At 45.1% G+C, this 25,625-nt stretch overlaps 1 protein-coding gene across 1 annotated transcript in view; it reads right to left on the minus strand.

Annotated features, from left to right (window-relative positions):
* The window catches only part of hs6st1a (heparan sulfate 6-O-sulfotransferase 1a), a 55,041-nt gene extending 30,806 nt beyond the window's left edge, over positions 1–24,235 (minus strand). Inside the window, exon 1 of the mRNA XM_062396516.1 lies at positions 23,334–24,235. Within this exon, the coding sequence (XP_062252500.1) occupies positions 23,334–23,833 (500 nt within the window). The 5' untranslated portion in view covers positions 23,834–24,235. The remainder of the gene's footprint in view (positions 1–23,333) is intronic.
* Between the last annotated feature and the right edge of the window lie 1,390 nt (positions 24,236–25,625).

Here is a 25,625-nt window from a genome sequence, read left to right on the forward strand (position 1 = left end):
TGCCGAGCAGCGGGGGATCCTCCGCTTTTAGAGTGCACACAAACTTGGCCTAAACAGTCAGGTGTACACACACATATACAAGCTGAGCACAACAGTCAGGTTTAAAAACACACACACACACACTCAAATGACTGTGTTGAAAATTTGCAAGTTAGAGGTATCATTAAAATCGACCTCTTCCTTTCAGCAACGTCCAAGCCTGACCGCTCTGCAAAACAGCCCTGAGTCATGACAAAGAGAATCACCAAGTAATGCTGATTCAAACACTGCTATCTGAGCTTTAATGCGCTGTAGTTTGAAGCCACTGCAGCAAGTAATAAGCCCAGGGCCCGGGATGCGGTGCCTGGGGTCTGAGGCTGTTGAACACACCGCCCGAGGAGCTCAGGCAGGGAGAAATATTAGTTCCTCCTTTAGATTCACTTGTTAAGACGGTGTTTCACAGGGAAGCCCTCACATTATTTGGGTTTGGTCCAATTCTGCCTCTGTTCTCACATATTATTCACCTGCAGCCATCTTTTAATTCATGTCTAGCAGTTTCATGTCATGATGCCACTAGTCTCAATGACTCACTTATTCGTAATGCTGCTCACTGTGTTTTGAAAACTGCTATAAATGTGGAGTCGACTGTATTTCTCGTCCTGCAGCCAATGTAATTGTCTAAATTGGAGTTCATTAATGCGGGAGGGGACATTTTTATTTTGCCTCCGCTGCTGAGGAAAGCCGAGAACGCAATCAGTGCTGGATAACACAATGTAAACACTGCTCGTTATACAGGGAAAGCACCTCATTGTAACAACTTTCACTATAAGGTGAGTCTGCCTCCAAACGCTGACATCAGTGGAAAATGTGTGCCACAAACACACACACACACACATTTTGCCACTTGGGGAATGTGAGGTTGCTTGTGTTGGAAAGTGTTTAAGTTAAACACACAGAGAGCAGAGAACGAAATCCAGATGAGTTAATAATGTGCCCTGAAAGTACGCACATTACTCACAAATACTCGTGACCACACGTACACCTTGTGAACCCCATTCAACCAGACACACGTGCAGGGACTCATGCGTGACTGCCCCAGACACGGCTTCGTCCCGTGTCCCGTGTCCGTCTCACTTGAGGCGCTCAGCTTTCAACAGGACCTCATATTCTGCCTCCGTCTCTCGCCCGGATCCCTGTGCTTTCTCTCTGCATCTCCCTCCCACTGTTTTCCACCATTCAGAAAAGCAAAGTGCGAAAAACACGCTCGCCTCCAAACACTGATTTAATTAGATGATTTAATTAACTGATTACAAAACTTCTATCTCAATGCTACAAATGGCAGCCAGCATTATTCATCTTTATAGCAATACTGCTGCTCTTCCCACTCACTGCCAGGGCTGCTGCACTGAAGGAAACAGGACAGCTGCCCTACTTACACACCACATGTACTTACAATCAAACCACTGTAAAATTCAAGTATACCTACTAGGATATGAACTAAGTACGTGCGCACGCCCACACACATGCACGGTACACCGACGTGCCTCCATTCCGGTTTGGAACAGATGCTGCGAAAAAATAAAAACACTCAGAAACTCTCCCAGTGGTGCCCAAAGCTGTCACTTCTGTTCTCCTGCTGCGATCAGTTCTGTGAAGGTGTGTGAGTTTGTGTGTGTGTGTGTGTATGTGTGTGTGTCTTTGTGTGCATGTCCAAGTCTCCATTCATGGTCTATCATCTTTCTCTAACAAAGGAAAGGGTCCCAGTTAAATTAGCAAGTTTCATTCCATCAATGTTCATCATTATTTAATGGAATCCTGAATGTTTTATATACACCGTGTGTGTGTGCGCGTGTGTGTGTCATGTCTGGCTTTGTGCATCGGTGTGCGCGTGTTTGTGAGTATGCAAGTGTTCATACAACTGTCTGCTTGTGCGTGTGCTTGTGTGTGTGTGTGTGTGTGTGTGTGTGTGTGTGTGTGTGTGTGTGTGTGTGTGTGTGTGTGTGTGTGTGTGTGTGTGTGTGTGTGTGTGTGTGTGTGTGTGTGTGTGTGTGTGTGTGTGTGTGTGTGTGTGTGTGTGTGTGTGTGTGTGTGTGTGTAGGAACATTAAGTATTAACTGAGCTGGGGGCTCAGAGATGAACGTCCGGGTCCTCTACTATCCCAGCATGCTCCACTGCTCTCCTGTCTCGCCTTTCCAGGATAGGAGCCTGGGGAGCTGTCAAGACACACTGTACCGCACACTCTCTCTCTTTGTGTGAGTGTGTGCATGTGTGTGTTTGCGTGTGCTAAAAGTGTGCGTTTGTGTGTTAATCGTCTGCGAATGGGAGGCGACTCATGCAAAACCCAGATGAGTTAATAATGCTGTTTGAGAATCCCTCTTCAAACACACACACACTCTCAGACAGGCAATAGCATTCTCACAAACACACTGGTGTGCACACACGCACACACAAAAGGCCCAACGTGGGCCTCTGCCTCTGACATGTTCTTGTCTGGCCCCGCCTATTCCATCGTCCTTTCGTTTCACAAGTGCCCCCCCCCCCCCCCCCCCCCCCCCCCGGAAGGAAGAAAAGACATTGAGGAGAGAGCAAGACACGAGGGAGAGGAAAGAATGTGTCTGTTTCGACGGAGCGTTGACATGAAGCAGGTGTCGCCAGTAAATTTCCCCGACTGCCATCCTACCTCCTCCTCCTCCTCCTCCTCCTCCTCCTCCTCCTCTTCCCCTTATCTTTCACTACCACTTTATTTGCCGCTTTTTACCTTAAAGCCCCCCTCGTCTCACATTCGTTCTCCACCCAATCTGGGTCATCCTTTCTTCTGTTTCCCTGAGGGTGTACAGTAGGTAGGGAACAAGGCGAGAACAAAAAATTAAGAAAGAGAGAGGGGTGGGGGGGGGGGAAGAGATTCTGGCAAAATATCCGTGGAGAGTCAATCAACCCCAAAGTCTCCACTGCGCCCATCACCAATAGTTATTTTACCAACTCCACGCGCAGACAATAATATATCTGAGCGTCTGTGTTCTGGATGCCAGCCGGGGGGGCGGAGCATCCGACTCTGGCTGGCGCAGTGGTGATGGAAACTAGATTGTTTTGGCTCTTGTTGGTGTTGTGTTGGCCTTCTGGAGCGTTAGAGACTAAACTTAAGGACGATGATAAAGGAGAAGAAGAATCGGGCTCTGCGCTTTCATGTCGACATCAGTGGACTGAACAGGAACGCACCGCAGTGGGGCCCAATGCACGGGAGACCATGGACATGCACACACACACACACACACACACACACACACACACACTGTATTCACTCAGCTGAATATACACACACTTGCAGGAGGAAGCAGGGCGCTGGACTGGAAACACAGATTTTCAACAGATTGTAAAATTGAAGACCACTCAGGGGAAAAGAGGGAGGAGGGGAAGGGCTGGGGTAGAGATGGAGGGAGGGAGGGAGAGAAAGAGAGAGTTGGATAAGAAGAATTTAAAAGGAGGTTAAAAATGTAAGAATGGATTAAACAGGTGGTTGGTTGGTGGAATATGGAGAAACACATTTCCTGACTTTACCAGAGTGCACTGCGAGACAAACACACACACAGCTGCTGATTTACTAAACTAGTTAAATGTTAACTTGACTTTGAAGGTCTGAAGGTCTTTGTGTCTGCGCTCGTTCTCTTTCACAACATGCTTGCCTGTTTGCACATGTGTGTGTGTGTATGTGTGTGTGTGTGTAAACGTGTGTGTCTCTCTGTTGGGACATTTCAGCTATTCCAGATGGGATTGGCTTTTTCCTTCCTCCCATTCATGCCGCCTGTGGGACTATGTTGTATTTGTGTGATTTCTTTATAAGTGGGAACAGTGTGTGTGTGTTTGTGTGTGTGTGCGCGATCACCTAGAGGATGTTGTTTTCCCTGAGCTGTCTCTTGTGATCCCTCTCGCCTTAGATGCCCCACTCCTCTTCTCTAATTTCACATCATTCTGTATTCTCGCCATCCTTCCTTCTTCTGTTTTTTTTCCTCTGCCATCCTCTTCCTCTAGTCCCTTATCTCTTGTTTGCAGCGGAGCCAGGCCTAGAAAAGCACCTGTGAAGGCCTCTGTGTGTGTGTCTGTGTATATGTGTGTGTGTGTGTGTGTGCGTGTCAGGGACAAGAGATTGCGCTTGCATGTCGAGCCCACGTAGAGCAGAATGATGGGGTGGCCATGAAAAAGACATGGGATGGTAAATAATGAGTTGCACTGACACGAGGGCACCGCGGCCTCTCCTAACAAAAAAGTGACAGTGTGTAAACTTTTGGGCAACCATATAAAATCCCAAAGCAATCAGAGCGGCTGAGATCAATAGTTAAAAATGTCGCCCATTGGCTCATTTAATAGGACACGTAAGAATTCATTTGACCGGCGGGAGGGGAAATGAGCAGAAAAGAAGGACAGACTGGCAGAAAATGAGGAAGGCCAGTCAGAAGGACAGACTGAGAGGTGGATGACCTATTTATTTAGTCGATAGAGTGACAGGCCCGTTGGCAAACAGACAGGTAGACAGATGAATAAACTGAGAAGAGAGCAGGAGAGTGGGACTAGCGGACATGCAGACATGTTGGTGTACGACAGAGCCGGTGTGCCGAAATCCAGGGAATTTGTTAAAGCAGGGCGGACAGGAAGTCTTGACACCTCATTATAAATGAATGAGAGACGTGTGCTCAAGGAGACCGACGCTCACACACACTGAGAAACCCCATCCCTGAGGTAGGCGACCAGATGGACAGGTAGAGGCGGGGGAGAAGGGAAGAGGCAGCAGATGAGCGATACCCAGATTTGCTTTTGTCTACCTCCAGATCTTCTGTTCGTGCGAATCGAGCTTCAGCCAACCAGTACAAGATATAGACACATGCATACGCACACACACACACACACACAAGCAGGTGGATAGGAGGATTGAGAAATTACGAGACACAGAGAAAGTGTGAAGAAGGAGGGAGAGCGGGCCTGCGTGTTTGTGTGTGTGTTTGTGTCACTGCCTGAAATAAGCCTGATGGCAGCTGTCGGCTTCTATCTGATGGAAGGGAGAAGAAGACGACGAGAGAGAGAGAGAGAGAGAGATGCGTAGAGGGACGGTTGAGATGTAGAGATGACAGTGAGAGAGCACGGCTAAGAAACGGAGAGACGGGGTGAGAGACATAGAGAAACGCTGAGGGAGGGACGGACAGAAAGATGCCAGCGGAGAAGAGATGCCATCGCTTATTCCACAGGGACCACATCCCATTCTAGATATATCTACAGCAGTCAACACTGTCAGAAAGCAAGTGTGGGTTTGTGTGTGTGTGTGTGTGTGTGTGTGTTTGTAGCAGTAGGTGAAAATGCTTCAGAGTCACTTTACTTTCACCTCAAAGTTACATTAATCAAAAGGAGATGTTGCGCGGTTTACAGCGAACGTGTGTATGGTCATACATATGTATTAACGCATAACTAAAAAGCCAACATACACACCCATGCGCACACACACGCATGCACTCAAGCTCAGGAAGAAGACAGTGAGACAGTTTGAAGCTTCTCATTAAAAACAGGTTTCTCTCATGTTTTCTGGTTTACGACGTTCATCTTATTTTTGTTGATCAGAATTTCGGACAGTTGGTCTACAAACTGTGATGGGTGTTTCTAACTGCCAGCTGTAGACAGTCACTTAATTGTATGCTATTTTTGCACAGACAAAAAAAAAATTAACTCATCATTCGGCCTGAAAAATGGAAGGAAATTGTGAATATTCAAAGTGATGCCATCAAATTACTCGCTTTCCCAGACGACACTTCAAAACCTTAATCCAAACCTTGAACGAAAAAGAAAAAATGTACAACTGAGAGGCATGAAACTAGAAAATGATTTAAATTCATAGCTTGAAAATAAACGATTGCGGTCTGATCACCTCTAAAAAAATGTGGTATTATAATTATTTCCGCAAAGGAGGTTATGTTTTTAATATCACGATTATTTCAAACTTTACCGTCCATTGCAATGGATGGATTAATTCATTATTTTATGCTTACTGGTACTTTCTGTTGAATTCTTTAAACTTTTATGATGACTGAGTGGAACCGCTTCGACCCCGTGATCCTCGCTTCTTCATTAGTCAGACGTTTGGAGCCGAAGAGGATTTCCTTAACAGCTAAACAATCATGAAGCATCAGCATCTGCTGCGGATGTGGATCATTGCACTGATTACCACACTCCCTTTAGTGATCGGGCCTGTTGTCATCCTAATGCACAACAAAGGATGATCGCGCTATTTATAAAATGAGACTGAATAATTAACTTTTCCCTCCTCGTTCAATTTCAGATTTACTACAATTTAAACAGAAATTAAACTACTGTGACTTTTCTGAAAACATTTCCTTCCGTTTAATCCATACTATTGAGTGGTTGTGTGGTCGAAATGTATGGTGGTCTGATCCCCCCCCTTCTTAGTCCAAACAACTCTAACTTAAGGAGGTGGAATGAGACATACTGACAACCCCCCTCCCAGCAGGGTCCCAGTCCAACTGTTTTGGTCCCAAGTGAAATTTACGCGTCCCAATTTCTTATTCGGTCCAATAAACTGAAATAAACGGGAAAGCACTTCTAGTTGAAAACGCTGTTCCAACTGATTTAGCTGTACAAATGACCTCAGCTGAGGAGAGCAACACACAGAGGCATTCTTCACATTGGACTAGTGACCCAGGAAATAGGGCTATCAGTGTGAAATGTGTAAAAATAAGTTGGTGGGAGAGGACGGAACCAGGGAAACTCAGCATACAATATAAAATGCAGGACAAAGAGGTTATTGTTCTTCTTGAGCTCTTCCCTTTACTAGCGATCACAGCAGGAAAACAATTACTTTGTTTGGGTAGAGAAGGTCTAACCTGTCGTGTGCTGGCACTACATGTAATCTGTGAGGGTTTATATAGCTACAGCTGACCCTCTATGATAGAGCTCGGTGTGGCTTCATGTCACGATGGTCATGCCAAACAGTATCTTGAATCATGACACTAGAAATCTTGTATTCATGGAAAATTGCTTGGCTCTCACAATGTATTCAAACATGGGAGTAATTGTTCTCTTTGTGACCAGAAACAACCTCTGCACTTAAAAATAAGCACATGACTATATTTTAATGATATGGTGAAGTAGCTTGCAAGCAGTTGCTATCCAACCACAACAGTGAACTTGCAGGTGAGAAAACCAACACAAAGAGCTGCCAGACATTTAAATACGCCACAGAAATTAGGCAAACTGCAGAATTGAGTGAAAGTTATTCGCAGGATTGTCACAAAACCTTTTGGCTGATTGCTAAAAGTTCAAATGATTGACTATTGCAGTTTTGATAAACTATTAAGTGGGTTGAGTGTGTCGCTGCCGTCCTGCAGCAGTGGACCATCGTGTTAAACACAGAACTGGACAGACAACTTTTGGACGACTTTGACTTGTTTAGATTTTATGATTTCTCATAAATGCAACCTTCAGGTCTCAAACCTTCCTCTGTTCTGGCCCTGCACAATAAATCTTATAAAAGGGAAGGCAATGCAATACTGACTGCTGCTATTTCCAAATCACCTGAGGCTGTAATCTTTTTTTTATATTAAAAAGGGGATGGGGGGGGGGGAGAGCTTCAGCCAGCTTCCTACACGTCGTAATTTGGCGCTGTGAAGAATCTTCTGGCCAATAAACAAAGATACAAGCTCGAGAAAATCCTTCGGTTCATTAAAAACTGCTGAATCCCAAAGCCCCTCCGCTCATGGCTGCATTTTGTGTATTAGTTTAAGCAGTGACATTTTTGTTCAGATGCCGGAAGAAATTTGTCAACGTGTGATGCAACTCATGCTAATGTGTTCAATTAAGAAAATCTATGATTTTATTTCAATGTCGTTCGAATCCTTTTCTCTTGCCGTAGGGCTACAGCTATCCTGAAATAACCTGACAGACATCTTTGATATAAATCTAAAATAAATACATTTTAGAAGTACATTACATTTTTGAGCATTACCATCTGCGATGCATTCATTCTGTGGTTGTTATGTAACCTGCAACCCTCCATGTGTCCCGTCCAAACACAAACCACTGTCACAGATGTACATTCTGAAATAAATAGACAACAACTTGGAAACAAAAGACGTGGAATTTTATAGATGGAAAACTATTTTTGTTATCTTCAAAACTATATACTTATACCTCACTAAATAGTCTCTTTATGCGGCTTCATTATCATGATAATGCTGTCAAAACTGATTAATCAAAGAACTGTTTCTCGGAATTTCGTGACTGGGAGTGCGTTGTAAAGAAAGAAGTTGTAAAGGGCATTGTAATGGACCCCTGCGTGCAGTTGTTCATTTCAACCACTTCAGACACGGCTCCAAAAGGCCAGAACACCACATCCAACCTTTTCACCCCATCACAGACACACATAATACACACTCTCTGAGGGCTGACCTCTTTACGCTGATTAACATTCCATCGGGGGAGGAGAAGGGGGGGACGAAGAGATACTTTCCCTCACCTTCTTGCCCTCATTTTCCTCTAGTTGTCTTTTCCTACTCAATCTTTGCTTTCTCTCTGCCCCGTGTCCCTCCAGCTGCTCACTCCATCTCCCTTTTCTCCCCGGACGCTTTTTTGTTTGCCAACTTGAATGCAATTATCTCTCCTTCCCTTCCCATCGACTGCTCTGTGGCACTTTTATTTAGATCTCTCTGTCGTTTCTACCTCCATCTCCACTTTTGCCATTTTTAACGTTAATGTGTCTGTGCATGCACGTATGTGTGTTGTGCAGGCATGTCAGGGCAGGCATGTTGCACTACTCAACTTACAAGAACTTGACTGACTCACCACCTTGGATCGGTGTGTTCATGTAATTCACACTCAGATTTATACTGATGAACACGTGAATAACAACATGTATTCTACTAAAGGATGTTTTCTTTCCCCGAGATGGACTCTTTATATTTTAATAACTTATATTTAGCTGAGGCTGCCCTGTTTTTCTACAGTAGCCCAAACTGGACAAACTAAACACCTTTTTAGTTAGAGTTTTTAGGACAATGGAAGGCTTCCACATGTTCTCTCATGTTTGGAAAGGGAGGGTGATGTGAGGAGTGATCTGCTGCAACATGCAACTTCACTACTAGATGTCACTAAATTGTGCACAGTGAACCTTTAAACATATACGAAAATACACACTCTCATTCTGGTAACAAGTATAACAAAATCTAAAACATACAAAGTGTTGCATTAACTATTCCACACCTCTGCTTCATCGAGACCTGTGACTTGTGTACGCCTTAACAATTGCTCTGTTGGTGTGCACCGGCCCATGGCAGCTTTCGGGTGTCCGCGATGGTGAAGCTTTGCCCAATAAAGATCATGTGCGTGTGTGTCATTTGACTCGCTAATCCAAACACTTTTTTTTAACATGTCAGTCTCTTTGCCAAATTTGTGATGGATTCCCAGTTGGCCGCAATTTCTCCATTTTAAATTTAAATCCCTTGCTCTTTAAAAAAAGCAGCGACAAAAGAAAATATGATGCATTCAGGTGTTTAATTAGTTGAACGGTTTTCACAGAGTTCTGTGTTGCTCGATACCATGAATTTTTTAACGTATAAGGATGAGAGCATATGAGAAACACTTTATAATTGAAAGCAGCCCAATAAAAACATGACCATTACCCACAACTCGAACATTGCCAGTTTAATTAACACGTCTGATACTTTAAGGAACAAACTAAACAGTACGTGCTCAACAGGAGTAGAAATTGTCAAAAGGCTTCTGTGCTATATAAGTTTGCACTGGTGTATCTAATGAAAGTCTGACGGTCACTCCTCTTAACTGACTTGAGGTCGTATAAAAAAGGTTAATGTCAGGTCAAATCCATTTTATTATTTGCCATCTGACATTCAATTATATCTACTCCTCCTTATTCAAACTGACTGAGAGTTGAGCTCAAACAGCGAAGTTGATTAAAAGGAACCCTGTAGAGTTTCTCACCACTTCATGGCGTTCTGAAGCCAAGTGGGTCCCTGTTATGTTTGTTCCTTCCTGCCGATGGCTTTCACATCATTTAACTGAGGAAACAGGATGTGGCCAGGAAAGGCAGAGCAGAAGAAGACTACTAACATGTATGCAAATAATGCAGGGATTTAAAGAAATTGTTTATTTAGCTTAAATATTACTTTAAGGAAGTAATTCAGAATTTATTCCAACTCAACACAAGAGTTCAAACAGAAACTTTGTTTACAAGAAAACTCAACGTGTAGCTTAAGCAGTTTAATAGAAGACTCAACATCAACTATTTAAATATAAATTAAGTGTTTATCATCCTACTTTTCCTGCCAAAATACCAAGCCTCTATTTACAAACTCAAAACTGCTGCATCTGTGTCATATGTGATTATAAACTGATCTTGTGGTTGTTACTTGCACCGAGGAGATTATATTTGCAATCCTGCCAATTTGTTTGAATGCTTTTTGCAGAATATGTCTGTGTACATGTATCTGATCTCAACATGCAACATGGTATTCAAGTGGCCAATCAGAGTTGGAGGAGGAATTCACTCTCTAAAGTGCCCTTAAGAAATCTAATAATGTAAAATTGCCTAAAATTTTAGATCAAGATGGGTTTTTTTTAAATCATTTCCAACATTTAATAGAGGAAACGATTAACAAAGACAGAGACTGGAGAGTTGTCAGGGCAAATGTTCAAATTCTTAATCAAAGAAATGTTTCTGAAAATCCTGAGTTGGACCAAAATGAAAGAGCAACTTCCTAATATCCTCCGCCCCTGTGAAAAAACGAGGAGCATCGACGATCTGGACAATACCAAACCTCAGTTCCCGACTCAGACATACCTGATGACAAGTGTTCTTACATAAACACATTTTTTTACATTTTCTCTGTTCAGGACAGGCTAATGGGGATATGAGGTCACATTCACACCCACACACAAACAAGGTGAGTCACAAAGGAAACCTCCTCTCCACTCACACGGAACATCATCGAGCACAAACACAGGCCGAGGCGAGCGGCATACGGAGCGTGGCAGACTTTCAGCTATGACTTATTACTTCGGGGGAGCAAAACAAATAAACTGTGAAATAATGAAGAGACAAAAGACGAATGAAGAGAAACCTGCCACACCTATGAGCCGCACATCTTTTCCAGTCAGTCAACCATGCATGTAGAGGACCACACAACCACACGTCTGCAGAAACCACTCGCACAAAGAGAGCGATCAACAACAAAAAGAAAGCATGCATATTTCTGTGTGGGTGTGTGTTTGTGTGCAGTTGAGTGTGAGCCAGACTCCAGCTGAGAGGGGAAGCAATAGCAATTCCCACTGACCTGAAAACTAGCTTGCCAGCCACCTCAAAATACTGAGGCAAGGGAAAAAAAGAGGGAGAATGTCAGTGGGCACGAAGGCGATGAAACTACAGAGGGCGAGATTTTAAAATACCGCAGAGTGGCCCCAGCGTGGACAAGACACACACACACACTCACAGGTGCAGCGAAGGATTATGGGAAGGCACAGGCCCCGACAAACCTTTGTACTGCCGGCTCAAGTGAAAAGAAAGAGCGAAAGACGAGATAGAAAGACAGAAAAGAGAGGAAGGGAACATATATGCTGCAAGTGCACACACCCTACGGGACAAAAACAAAAAAGTGTGTGCGTGAGTGTGTGTGTTTAAGTGTTGAGTGTGACTTTGTATGGGTGTGTGGATGTGTGTGGGAGTGCGACCCCCTTTTGCCTTTTGTGACTCCCCGAGGTTCCCCGCGGTCAAGAGCGGATCCTCTTTCTCTCCCGTGCCCTCTTTTCATACACTCATTCCCCCTCTTCTTTTTTATACACTCACTCTTCGTTCCCTCCCTCTCTTTTAGCCCGGGCGCTGAATGGCCCCCACTCTCTGATGAGTGACTGATGAATGAAGTAGCTCTTTGAAGTCAAGAGTCACAGCAAGGCTGGTCAAGCATGAAGAGATGTCGGACAAAAAAAAAAAACGTCAGAGAGAGATGGGAGAAAGGAAGGGAGGAAAATAAAAACTGGTGAAGAGGAGGAGGGGGGGTTTATTCAACAAGGGAAACCGTCAAACAGTGAGGATCCATAAAGTCGGTGAGGGACGGAAGCAGAATGTGTGTGGCAGAAAGGGAGTGTGTGTGAGAGAGAGAGAGCATGCTCTGCATTTTTTAGCATGAGTGCCTCTGAGTGTTTGCATTGTGGAGCTCAACATGCAAAAGGGCCAGAATCACGCAAATGGGAAATAACACAAGACCTGATGGAGAGCCATGTCTCTGGAGCAGACCCTCTGGCATACACTGCACTGCCTGCAGGTCTCTTGGTTTTCATGAGCCTAAGATGCCTCCACTCGCTCAAGCGTGGGGGATAAATCTTTTGAAACAATACACCTACCAGTGCTACCACACTTTAATTATACCATTACACCTTTTGGGGGGTTTTACAAGTGCCTTCTGCAAATGATAATCCTTTTACTCTTATATCCTTGACATTTTTCTTTGTTTAATTAACTACCTTATTACTACTCTCTACAAACAGATTCTGTAGGTGAATGTGCAGTATCTGTAGGCGAGGGACAAGAGTTAATAAATGTATCTCCATTCATATGTAGCGGTACATGGAGACCAGAAACCCTAAATTACTAACTGTTGCCCCCATGCTAATACAATCCCTCTCCCTGGGTACAAGTTGTATGTAACAAATAAGGATTTTGCCTTCACAAGGATGTCAGTGTACATAAGGGTGTGTTGGCCTGTCTTCCCTGGTTAAGTAAAGCCTAAATTAGAATAAATATCATACCTAGTTAACTAAGGGAAGCTTCTCTGGGTACAACTTACCTCGCAATGAAACTGTTCCTTCTAAAAGCTTCTCGGTTCTCGGCACTTAAAGGCTCCTCAGTAGTGAGGGGAACATTTGTTCAAAACCTTTTGAGCTACCACCAACAATTTCTTGGCTTTCAATAAGGTATGACACCAGTGTCTATTCCCATTTGCTGTAGGGAATATGACATTTAAATGACAGCGTAGTGACAGGCAGCCAGTCGAAAAGCTGTTTGATAGTTATTGTTTTGGCTTGATTTGTCCATTATATGTAATTAGAGCGGTAGAAGCTCCGGCAAGTCAAATTTTTGACAGCCAAGCAGAAACCAAAGAGGAACTGTAAGTGATTCAAACATCTCAGACCGCCATCAGACAGCCTGGTGCCCACTGAGTAATCCACTAAAGACACATTCTCGTGTCAGCAGTTGGAAAGTGATTTTGAACCTTAAGTTTGTCTTGTATTACATCACATAACAGCGGCTGTAGCTCAGGAGCTTTTATCAAGATGGACAACATGTCTCCACTTCCTCCAACAATCCGGAAATGACAAACAAAATCGACACACTATCTAAAATGATTTGAAGCCTTTTCTCTCCATTTGTACCTACTTTAACACACAGAGGCTTTCTAAAGTCAAGATCCTCCTCAAAATAGTCTAGCCTCAGTGGGACTGGATTTTCCCTTCCTATTAAACTCTTAAAATCCAGTCTGTGTGTTTGTTAGGACAACCCTAGGCAAATTCTGAAATATTGATATATTCTGTATCTTTTTTTCCGTGTACTAATCCTCTGAATGTCACAACAGTGTACTTTGCATGCGCCACAGCTCCTGGAAGTGATCCAATAGATTCCCAGCCTTTATGTGCCAGCCTAACATAAAGTAAAAAGGAAATTAGAGCAGGTGGAGGTTTTGATTCTTCCTCAAAGACACTGACAGACTACATGAGGTTGTCAGTGGACATTTTACATATCTTGAGTGATCAAACTGGCAATTTCGTTCTTACAAGACTATTTCTTAACGTGTTCTTATTAGGTTTCACAGCAGGTTTTCAAATTAGTTGAGAAGCTGACTGGCTATAAAAAGGCCCACACTCTAGTTTCCCCTTTGTAATTTAATCTGTTCACAAGAGGAAAGTTAGCACCGACAGAAATATATGCATGTAGATATATAATTATATAGGGCTTCTCCATCATACAGCTCCCCAGGGTGAGCAAGAGAGAGCACTGCACTGCTCCTGTGTTTATCTCGATATCACATCAGATCAGATCACTGGCGGATAAAAGCACTTCCTGACGCATCACTTCCTCTCTCTGGAGGAAGCTGACACGCGTTGGGAACCCAAAACGACAGCGCGCTGGCAGGGAGGATGAAGAGGTGAACTTTGACAGAGCCAGAGCCAGAATCCAGGGAAGCGACGGGGTATGAAGGGGGGAAACAGCTGTTGCAGGTGGGGGGGGGGGGGAAGGAAGGGGTGAAACCTAAATACTCGTGGCCCAGATCAACGGTGTCACACTTGGAGCGGAGGAGGTGGAGGTGAAGAGAGAGCGCAGCGAGAGACAAAGAGGTGAAGAGACACTAAGAATAGTATAACTGGATTAGCTTTAACACTGACCTTTATTCAGCAGGATGACACCACCTCACTGTCTCAATTGCTTTTTACAGCAGTTACAGGCCTGTCCTACTTTCTCACAGTTCTCACTTGACTCCTCAACGATTAGTGTTGACATTTCCAGATGAGGTGACGTTGTTTCTGTTTCTATATGAGGAGGGGGTGCTTTGGTTGTTTGCCGACTGGTGACCATCCTTACTGCACATTCAAGTCTGTACTGGTGCGCATTGCTCAACTGAAGATGTTTTCCCGAAAAGAAGAAGCATCCCTGTGAGTTACACAGCGAGCTGAAGTGAAAGCAGGGCTTTGAGGATCTGTTGCTGCGGTAAAAACTCATTCACTTCCTCAACGTCAAGAATAACACTGACATTTGTAATAATATAAAAAAAGATTACTCAACCGATGCATTGAGCATTCCTCGACAATTTATTGAAGAGATCGTTCCATATGTTATGTAGTTTTTGGATAAATGACGTAATATAAATGCTCAATATTTCTGTTTTCATAAGCCTTGACAAACATAATTTCACATAGGCCCTACGTCATTGCAGTGTTAACACCGTCATGGTGCGACAAAGGCAGCCAGTCTATTGGCGAGCTGAGAAAAACACAACTAGTTCAGACACGTTTGAAATGTAAGAGAGGATTAAAACTGTTTTCAGACAGCAGTGAATACAACAGAGGAGAGTGATGGTGAGAATTGTACATATGGAAAATGAAAAGTAAGAGGGACGTTGAAACAAACTTTGACAAATGACAAAAGGTTTCAAGTTGTCATAAATGTGTTAAAATATCAAAAGTAAACCCTGGCAACATTCTTTCACAGAAATAAAAGAAAGATATGCTAGAGAAAGCTAATTTTAAAAGTCATAACAGCTTTTGTATTAATTAATTGAATTGTCTTAATTATTTATTAGGTAAAATCCATCTTACTTTCTTTAGCCTCATCTAAAGCTGGTAATTGTCACAAGTCAAAGTGAGATGTGGCTTAAAGCTCTTAAGAAAGAAACAGCATTCACATACCCTCATGCTTTTTGTGAAGAGTAATGCTTGAAACAAACAGACCCTTATGTAATGTAGATCACAGAGTAATGCCCTGATTTCAGTTAAGAAAATAGAAAAATAAACGCAATACCAATATGGGGTTTAGAAGTTTGTGCTTTAAGATTTTGCTCATATGATTCAGCTTCGAGTATGAGAACAGACAGAACACACATCAAATCACCGGACTGACTAGTGAACAATTCCACAAACCACACGTTCACACGGCATACACCCGGACACATGCAATCCTCGCTTGAATGCACAAATGAAGGCAGAGGAGACACACACACACGAACAAGCATACACACACGGGCAAGCACACACACACACATACAAATGTGTGCAGCTTCAAAAAGGAGCAACTGTGGCGATCCCCAGCTCTGGCCTGGAGTGAAGCAGACAAGCCTTAAGTGTAGCAGAACGAGGAATCTCTGTATTTTTCTTTTCTCCTTTCACTCCGTCTTTCCATGAATGGTATCAGCACTTTAGCTGTTCTGGTGGGACCGTTACACACACAGACACACACAGACACACACAAACACACAGACAAAAGACACCGAGGTCTTGGGATGGCATCACGGTCAGAAAAATGGAGAGACCTGATGGGAAAACAACACGACGAGGCGTGGAGGGATGCAGACACAACGCTATCATTCATTCCCTGTTTTGAGAATTAGTAAAAGTTAACCTACTGTGTCTGTGTGCGCGCCTAAAGAGGAGACAGTCCAAATCAGTAAAAACTCCTCCCCCTAATTCAAAGAGGCAGTACAGGATTTGCATTTTTCCCACAATTCAATTAACACGCTTGTCAGCCTCTTCTCTCCGTTCACATGCCTCCTTTGGCCATCTCTCGCACACACACACAAACACATACACATACACATACACACAAGCACTCTCCCACAGCAACACACCAGCTTCATGAATAGATGCATTTATTCATAAACACATGCATGCAGAAAATAGATGCATTCATTTGTTTGTTTATAGAGCAAACGCGAGGACGTCAGACAGAGGGATGGTGAGAAGCTGCCGGGTCACATCCTGTCTGGACTTGTCACATCCAGGGGACATGAGAGGACGGTGCGGTTAATGAACGCACAGAGCGGTCCCCGGGGATGTCTTTCTCTCGTCTGTCCTTCTCCAACTCAGGAGGAAGGAGGGAAAGGATTGAGGGAGGAGGGACATCAAACAATAAGGCAAACCCGGGGTGTGGGTGGTAGAAGAGAGACAGACACTCAGGGTCGATAATGTGGCAGGACGATCAGACGACAGACGAGGCCAATCCCTGATTCAGAAACCAGGATCTGAGATCAGCTACAGACGCGCTGACATTGCCGCTGGGCCGGCTAATGACTGCAGTTCGCCTCTTGTCTGATTAATGGCCTGTAATCCCATTCTCATTCTAGCATTCCGCAGCACCACTCATTAACGGACACAGAAATGTCCACTAATCAGTCATGTCGCTTTTGGCTAGCAAGGCTAATGCTAGGCTAGGCTAATCAATGGGCGGTAATCCCGTTGGTGGAGCGGCTGCGGCGTAGCACCCCTCATTACCAGCCATAGAAATGTCTGCTAATCATTCCCTGCACGGCTATTTGTCCACAGGGCCGCGGAATCAGTCTGGTGGTGGTGATGGTGGGAGGAGGTGGAGGGGGGGGGGGGTGACATTTGACAGCTTAGCATGGAAGAGACAGGGTGATACGCGGAGTCACAGAGGCTGTGTAATGATTAGGAAATGCATCAGCATGGCTTTCCTTTACTACTCCCTCTCCTTCCCCGTCTGCCGTCTTTGTTGAGCGTACAGCCGGAAAGGCTCCGCTCTGTGTCAGTGTCGTTCAAAGTTTTATCAATCAATGGAAAACCCTTGCCAATCCATTATGGCTAATCAATAATGAAGGCTTGCAAGCAGAGCCGAGATAACCCTTCGCGGAGAACCAGCGGAGACAGTCGTCAGCGGTTGGGCGGATCCCTCTCCTTGTTCTGTCTTCAAGATGCACTGAGGTGAGACAGCTTGGGCCAAATCAATAGCGACATCGGCCTTAACTCAACTTGACCGCACTGGTTGGTATTCTGGACAGTTTCAGTTTGATGCTGATTCTGTGATCCTACAATGAATACGAGAACACCACAGACTTTAAACAACACTTTGACTTTAATCTGGGCCATTCAGTCAATCTGCGAGCAAAATGGCTGCAGACGCTGGGAATGGCAGCCAGTCAAACCACTGCCCCGTCTGTAACCACGTACCCCTCTGGAGCTCCAGTGGCTCAGCTCTGCACTGCGAGGTTGGGCTTGTAAGTTATGGTGACCTGAGGCTGAACCTCAGCTGAACTCTTGTAGTGGAGAGGAAGCGGTGGTGTAGGTATGAGAGCCCTGTCAACGCCCGCCTCAAGCTACTGAGGAGGAAAACACATAGGGGCCATATCTCACCCTGTTATGGGTGAGGTTGTTGACTAGCATTTCACTGCATTGTGAAGGGCAGAGCATAAAACACAAAGAGCCACTTACTCAACCACATCATCAGCAGTTGGCGAGCTGATCTGGTGTTGAATTAAGGCTATAATTAGTGATACAGCAATTGTAGGAATAATAATGATAATTTCTTTTGCCTCGCAGACAACAAAACATCTAAGCCTTTAACAGAAAACATTATATAGTAACACCTTACTGGTGTTGTTGATGAGGTGAGTGTCATTATAAGAAAACTGAGCAGAGCTGTAACCGAAGAGGATTTCCAACCTGTGGGTCGGGAAACCACCAAAAGGGCCATAAGATGATCTTTAAAAAGTGTTGAGATGATTACCAAGTTTGGTAATTACGAACATTCAAGAAAGCATCATGTTTTCTGACTTAGTGTCACATAATGCACTTGAAGCCTCTTCCTGTGCACGCACTCCTCACATACCCAACATACACGTGTTGCTGGTGTTAAACCATCGCTAGTAATCCCAGCTAGAGCCAAGTTTCCAGTCAGAGAGGCAGACTTATTCTGTTTGAGCCTGGTAAATAGGCGAGGAGTGAGTGGCGGGAGGGATGTGGGAATGTTTGTTGGGAATGCTGGAACGCGGTGCAGCCGCAGTTGCAGGATGAGCGGACGTAACCAGCTTTGGAGCGCCTGGCCGCCAGCGCTTAAACCTGGCTAATCTGATTGGATTAACACCGACCTGCCTGGCTACACATGAGCTCGCACGCACTCACGCACTTGTATAGACACGGTCACATTCACACAACTCACTCACAGAATCTCACACACACACATTTGTGCAATATGCCAATCAGCAAGGGCTGCCTCTGCAGCTTCCTGGAGTTCATCTGGATTCTGAGTTGTGCTGTTTGGCTGATGGCACCATGCTGTACCACATGCACACGCATCCAATCTCATGCCACACACACACACACGCACACACCATCTCAGAGAGCAGTGAATTGTGCTGTGAATTTAAAACAGACCCATTGAAAGCAGAGTAATGCCCATTGCCTGACAACCGTGCTAATTGACTAGCCCCCTCCCCAGCAATGAAACGAAACGTTTTCACCCCTCCATCTTTTATCTTTTCAATCATTCCCTGACAGCTTGCCTCTTGTCCCACACTCATCCCATCATCTTCCCCATATTACTCCTCATCGCCTCCATCTACTCCACTGTCCCCCTCTCCTTGCCCCCCATCGTCCTGCAACCCCAAGCCCCCCTCCTCATACTCATACATGTAATCATTCATTAGAACCAATGCAGTTGTCCCTTAGGCAAAGCGGCCATTTTGGAAATTGCAGCAAATCTTCCATGAAAAGACATTTCCTCTAATGCAGTAGTCACGCTCGGAGGGGAAGGGAGAGAAAGATGGCAAGAGGAGAGAAAGAAAGACAGAGGGGGTAGAGATGGAGAGAGGAGAAAATCGAGAGAGGGGGGTAAAGTGAAGGAGAGAGAGAGAGAGAAAGTGCGAGCCCCCGGCCATAAAGCCACCAAGCAGAAAGCAAGCCTGCTGTTTGATTAGAGAGTGACACCATCGCGGAGGGTTGGAGGGAGGGAAGGATGTAAGGAGAAGGAGGGAAAGTGTTTTAGAGGGGATGAGGAGGAGGCAGGAGAGAGCGAGAGAGAGATAGAGAGAGAAAAGCAGGGAGCGGTTTGAGAGAGGACCGAGATAGAGGCAGTAAAATTAGCCCCATCACTTCGCCTACCAAGACGCTCCATGACACACTAGGATTAAAAACAAACACACACACTCTCGAGATGTGAACACACACACATACACACACACACACACTCACTCTCACATAGGACAGATGGTATCCCCCATCTGAGAGTGTGGCTCTAATTTGAGCAAAGTGATAGGAACCTCCTTAACCAATTAGAGGCCTCATTTCTAAGGCCTTGCATTAGGGTCTGAGTGTTTGTTTTACACACTCATTAATGTGTGTGTGTGGGTGGAGGGTGGGGGGTATCCTGTGGGATGAGTGAAAAACATAAAAATTGATGTAAAAGGTGGCAAATGACAAATCAACTCGGAGCGGCGCTCTGCAGAGTACGGGCTCTTTTCTCCCACAATGCCACAGTTCATCTCCATCTCACCTCATCACAAATCAAAGACGGACCTGTCTCTCTTCTGTAACCGACCATTCATCTCACTGCCGCTCGCTCCTTCTTAATGCTCCTTCCTCCAAAGCTGAGACATTTGTCACCGGACCAAACTGAAGAATCATTTTTTCTTTCACCCACAATTTATGATAAACTGAACGTGTGTGAAAAAACTGCTTTAATGCTGTTGTGAGGAAAAAAACGTTTTGCTGAAATCGTGCTGTCGTACAGATTCAAGACATAATACAGCCGACAACAGGCCCTGTGAACGTTACAGTATCAACACAAAACCCTTCAATAGGAGCTGTACAGATTCAGAGAGCTCAGAAATACCAGAACAACTGTCGCTTTCATTCATGCAAAGGGAAATTGTCAGGCTTACACTGCCATTATACTGTGCTTTACAATTTACACACAAGTTCCAGGTTGGCAGGAATACATATTTGCGGATTTCCTGTGCTTCTATGTCAGGAAATGGAATAAATTTTTTGTGTTGAGTTGTGTTGATGTTTGGACAAAACAATCAATGTGAACACGTCAACCTGGGCTCTAGAAACAGGTGATTGATAATGAAAACAATCATTTACAGCCTGAAACCTAAACACATCTCTGGGTTTTCGTCAATTCTTAAATATAGATATTAAAAGTCTTGAATTTTCGTCCATTTTTACCCTGTGGCTGTGTGTTTTTTGTTATTCAGAATAGGTGGAATTTATGAGCTGGAATCCAGCTGATGGAAATGTTCCTAATTCATGTTTTATTTTTGCAGCGTTTCAGACGTTTGTGTAAAATGCACTTGACAGTTGGACGAGAACACAGCTGCAGAGAGAGAAACCACAGATCTCAGAACAAGAGGTGCGGCTGCTGCTGCTGCCGTGGTCAGAGATTTCTAGATTGTCAGCTTGGTCCCCCCCCCCACCCCACCCTTTTCCTGAGAAGTTCAAGACACAGCTCCAAACCATTTCCTCCTCTTATGTGGTCAGGTATGTGGAGTGTGAGCCACTGGAATCGACTGGAGCAACAGACTGTTTATCTCCACCACACTGGTAATACGCCCGGCCGATTTGAAGGCTACGCACACAACACCGGGCTAAAGGAATCCCTCACCACTGCTCAGTAAACACAGATGATCCTTTTCACACTTTCCCTGGCCTCTTCACCACACTGCTACTGCCCTCGAGACAAATGTCCCTAAACGAGCGCCGCAGCACCGACACCAGAGAGCCGAACGAAGAGGGAGCCGAGGTCTTCTAACGTACTCAGACAGAAGGAGACACAGAGAGGAGCGGGCGATGAGTCAGATAAAGAAACAAAAATAGGAGGAGAGACGCAGAGTGTGTCTTCAGTTTCTCTTCAGAGTTCATTGCCGCAGCGATTCACTTCTCGTCCCAGTGGAAGTGGAGCCGCGTGTAATACGGAGCAGCATTGTTTTTCTTCAGGGTGCTATTAAGCTTATAGTCCCTTGTTCCTTCTGTCAGGAGTGATAGGATAGTCGATTATACCCGAGGCAAGATCCTCTCTCTGCTGCGCTCACACTCGCACAGAGGATCGCTCTCATCCACTCTGCCTCGCTGTCTCTTTCTGTTCCCCTGGCCTCTTCAGGTGCACATGCACACAGACACGCACACACACACACATCTGGCCTTTGAAAAAGTGCTCACAAAGTGATGAAAGGCCGTTTATCCTGCATCCACTGTGATATCTCAGCGCCATGCAGAATAGCCGGACGCGTTATCACCTATGACCGGGGGGAGACCACGGGAATCAGGACTGACGCCAGCAGCAAATACCAGCGCTAGTGTGTATGTGTGTGTGTCCCAGCGGTAATAATCACCCGGATTAGAGCGGAGCCAAACCCCCGCAGGGTCCCCCCCCCCCCCCTATTCTACCCCCCTTCCACCGGCCCTGCCCTGCCCAGCCTGCAGCTCTGATCCCCCAGTTTGAGCGGCCATGGGAAGCAGAGCAGCCGGCCCAGCACCTCCATCGCCCCTGGCTTCCAGACAGATAGGCACAGGGCTGGAAAACCCTTCTTTCTTTCTTTTCTCTCTCTAAAAAAAACCCCCACATTTTTTCTAACCCTCTTTTTTGTCCTATTGATCATCCAACCGCCAGAATTAAATATTGAACAAGCTCAGGCAAGACAAAGACACTACACCCCATTCAGCAGGCGTACTCCTACACCACAAGGGTGCAGTGAGATGGAAGGTGATACAGCCGTCAATATGTCTGCGTGAGAGATGCAATGTGTTGGCAACAACAATGGGGGGGGGGGCTGCGGAGAGGAAAATGTGTTATAACTTAATAAGGACGCACACTCTGTCTGGATACTTTGCAGTCAACGCGAGGGGGGTTGTTACTGAAGTGTTCGTTTCCTGGATGCACCGCCTGCAAATAAATTCTAGCAAAATCCTCGGAGTGGGACTCAATGGGCGGGCAAACCCGACCCTGGCTCCCATCAACAGTTGTCAGAGCCACTGTTGAGCTCCTGTGGCATTTGTGACAGCACCGGGCTGGACTGTCAATCGACATTTGTCTCTCAACGCGTATTATCAGACCCGCTATTTTCAGAAAGCCGCACACAAACCTTCCCACTCTGTTTTCCCAACCCCACGACACAATAATAACCCGATGAAGACAGAACCCTGTGATTTGGGAAAACCAAATGTGACATTACCAATGAACCACATAGTGGGACTTGAATGTGTTTGCAGTCTTCAGGCATGAGGTTACAGCAGCCTTCTATTGCCTCCTGTTAAGCTGCGTCCTCTCCTGTGTCCCTGCCACATTCCTTTGGTTTAAATTTGACCAAAGAAATCCATTGCACACTTGGGTAAAAGTTTTGAGATTTTGTGCAAAGAAACTGTTTAATAATTTACCATCTGATGTATTATAATGACCTCTCCAGAGGAAGGGGCCTGCATTAAAGGCTGTTTTGTTAACCAGACACAGACACGCACAGTGTAGGTCAGAGAATCATGATAACTTTAGCAATTTTACACTTGTTTAACTTGATTTTTTTTTGTGTTGTTAAATGTGATTAGACTCAATTTGCAGAAATGCTGCTTGTGTTTTTAGAGTTTACTGACTGCTGTACCTTCAGGTGTGTTTTCTACACTGTGGCATCCCTGGATTGCTTATCTAAAAGAAGATTTGATAAGAAGGAACTGAAGTTTTAAAGTTAAAGTGATGTAATCATTACAGATTCCCACTTTGTGACTACAGGTTACTTCCACACACTTCATCTCCCTCACAATGAGAAGCCAATCAAAGGGAGAACTCTTCGCCCCAGTCTTACCTCAGCTTCATCAGCTTGTTCTCCTTCTTGTTGAGGACCCCCGGCACACAGTTGGTGAGCTCGGTCCAGTCGGCGTGCAAGCCGCAGCTCCAGCCGGTGGAGAACCGGGAGAAGAGCCAGGTCTCCTTGCGGTTCGGCCGGTAGCAGGTACACTTCTTCTGGCCCGGCCGGCAGTCGCAGGGGACCTCCAGGCGGACATTCTGGACCAGGTGCCGGCCGAACGTAGTCCCCCCGGTCTTCTGGATGTGCAAAAACACGATCACGTCCTCGCCTTTGATTTCGAAGTCCATCGTCCTCTCCAGGTCCCTGACGGGGAAGTAGTATTTCTTAACGTAGTGGGGGTCCGGAGTGGGGAAGATGTCCCCCTCGTCCTCCTCCGTGAAATACCCGTGCGGGGAACCGAAATTGATCACCCCGGGGGCCACGTACTGATAGAGGATCAGCATGAAACACACGGATCCGACGACGATCAACAAGAATTTGCTGCTCCTCTCGACCATGTTCCTTCCCAGTGCGGTCCCCACAGCACGCTACCATTTCCCAGTCAAGCCGACGGCATGGAGCGTGGCGCTCGGCTTCTTCATGCTCGCTCTCCTCCCGCCGCCAGGAAGGACTCGGTGGGTTCTGTCGCGGGCTCAAGAGTGGCTCGGTCGGCTGAGAGGCGACCGGCGAAGTTGGCTCATCGTTCAGCAGCGCGACCGCTCAGCACCGTGAAAGACGCATTGTGACCGCTCGCTCGCTGACACCCCCCCTCCCGTGGCCGACCCTCCCCCGGTTACTTTACTTTGGTTCCTGGGCTCCGCCGCACAGACTCACTGCGTCTCCATGGAGCTGCGATCCCCGGATGAAGCGTGAAGAAGAAGAATGAGAAGAAGAGATCTACCTTTCTACCAACCCCTCTCTCTCTCTCTCTCTCTCTATGAAAACACGGTGAAAGGGAGAGTCGCTTTAATTTACTGGTTCACACGTAACGACCGCGTCATCCGCACACAGCCAATAGAAAGTGTCGATAGATAGATAGATAGATAAATAGATAGATAGATAGATAGATAGATAGATGGGTTGTTAAGTTTATAGGTGGGTAGCTAGGTTAATTGGTTGGTAAATAGGTAGGTTAGAAAGTAGGTAGGTAGATAGATAGGTAGGTAGGTGAGTAGACAGGTATCATAAATCATGTCTGTTATGCCCGTCTATGATCATTCAGAGTTACAACAGAGAAAACCATGATTTCCTATAATTGCAGTCGGGAATGAAACACTGTACCATATCACTGACAACACTAATGCTACTACTGCACCAGATAACGATACTACACACTAAATGAAAAGTATTCTCATCTCATAGCTGGTCCACCTGGTTCCACGCTAAAAGCCCTCTTTCTGAAGCTTCAATGGAGAAAATGTATGATATATTTTCTTCTGGAGCCAGAGTCATTCTATGGTTGAGTGACATGTCTCCTCCTCCTCCTACTATCCAGGTGTAGTTCAATACTTTCCAGCTACATTTATCTAAGAGCTGTAGCTACTTAATTTGTAGATACATTTTGAGTCTTTACAAAACGTATTAAAGCGTATAAACAATACACTGCTTCAGGCGAGGATGGATCACCATGCTGCCCCAAACCATCTGTGGCCCAGAAGGATAGCATTTACTTTGTGGTGATTTCATTATTCATAAATGTGTTCAGTGATTTCAAACAACAAAAACTGAAATGATTGAACTCATAAGGGGCTCCTGCAGTTTTACCTAAATATTGGAAAACGCTTTGGTTGACCGCCCTGGCCAACGTGGGTCTCCTGAGTCAAGGTGAGAATGGCTGTTGATACCTGTGAGTCCATGTAGAACCTCTGAAGATACTTCAACCTTGATGACTAAGAACTGCAATATATTGCAATCTTTAACTCTTAAAAAGGGTATTTATATTGTTTTATGGTGTTATGAATTGTCTTTTTATAGCATCAAATTAAATTTAAACAGGTTAAAACACAAAATAACTGGACAATTCAGTCGGCGTGCAATCCGTAGTGCGTTCACATTCATTAACATGGAGGAGGTTTATGATCTAAACTGCAGCCAGCCAGCAAGGGGCAATGGAGACGCTTTGGCTCCACTTTTGTCATTTCTCTATATTAACAGTCTATTGTACAAAACATGGACATAAATCCTGTAAACACAATTGTTCTCCTGAATTCAATGGGAAATTCAATTCATGTGGAACCTGTTTTTAACGATTGTGAAATCAATAAAAGGATTCCCTCATCTTATTTATGAGCACTACTCACACATTCCAAC

The sequence above is a fragment of the Platichthys flesus genome, chromosome 10, assembly GCF_949316205.1.
Source record: "Platichthys flesus chromosome 10, fPlaFle2.1, whole genome shotgun sequence".
Lineage (NCBI taxonomy): Eukaryota > Metazoa > Chordata > Actinopteri > Pleuronectiformes > Pleuronectidae > Platichthys > Platichthys flesus.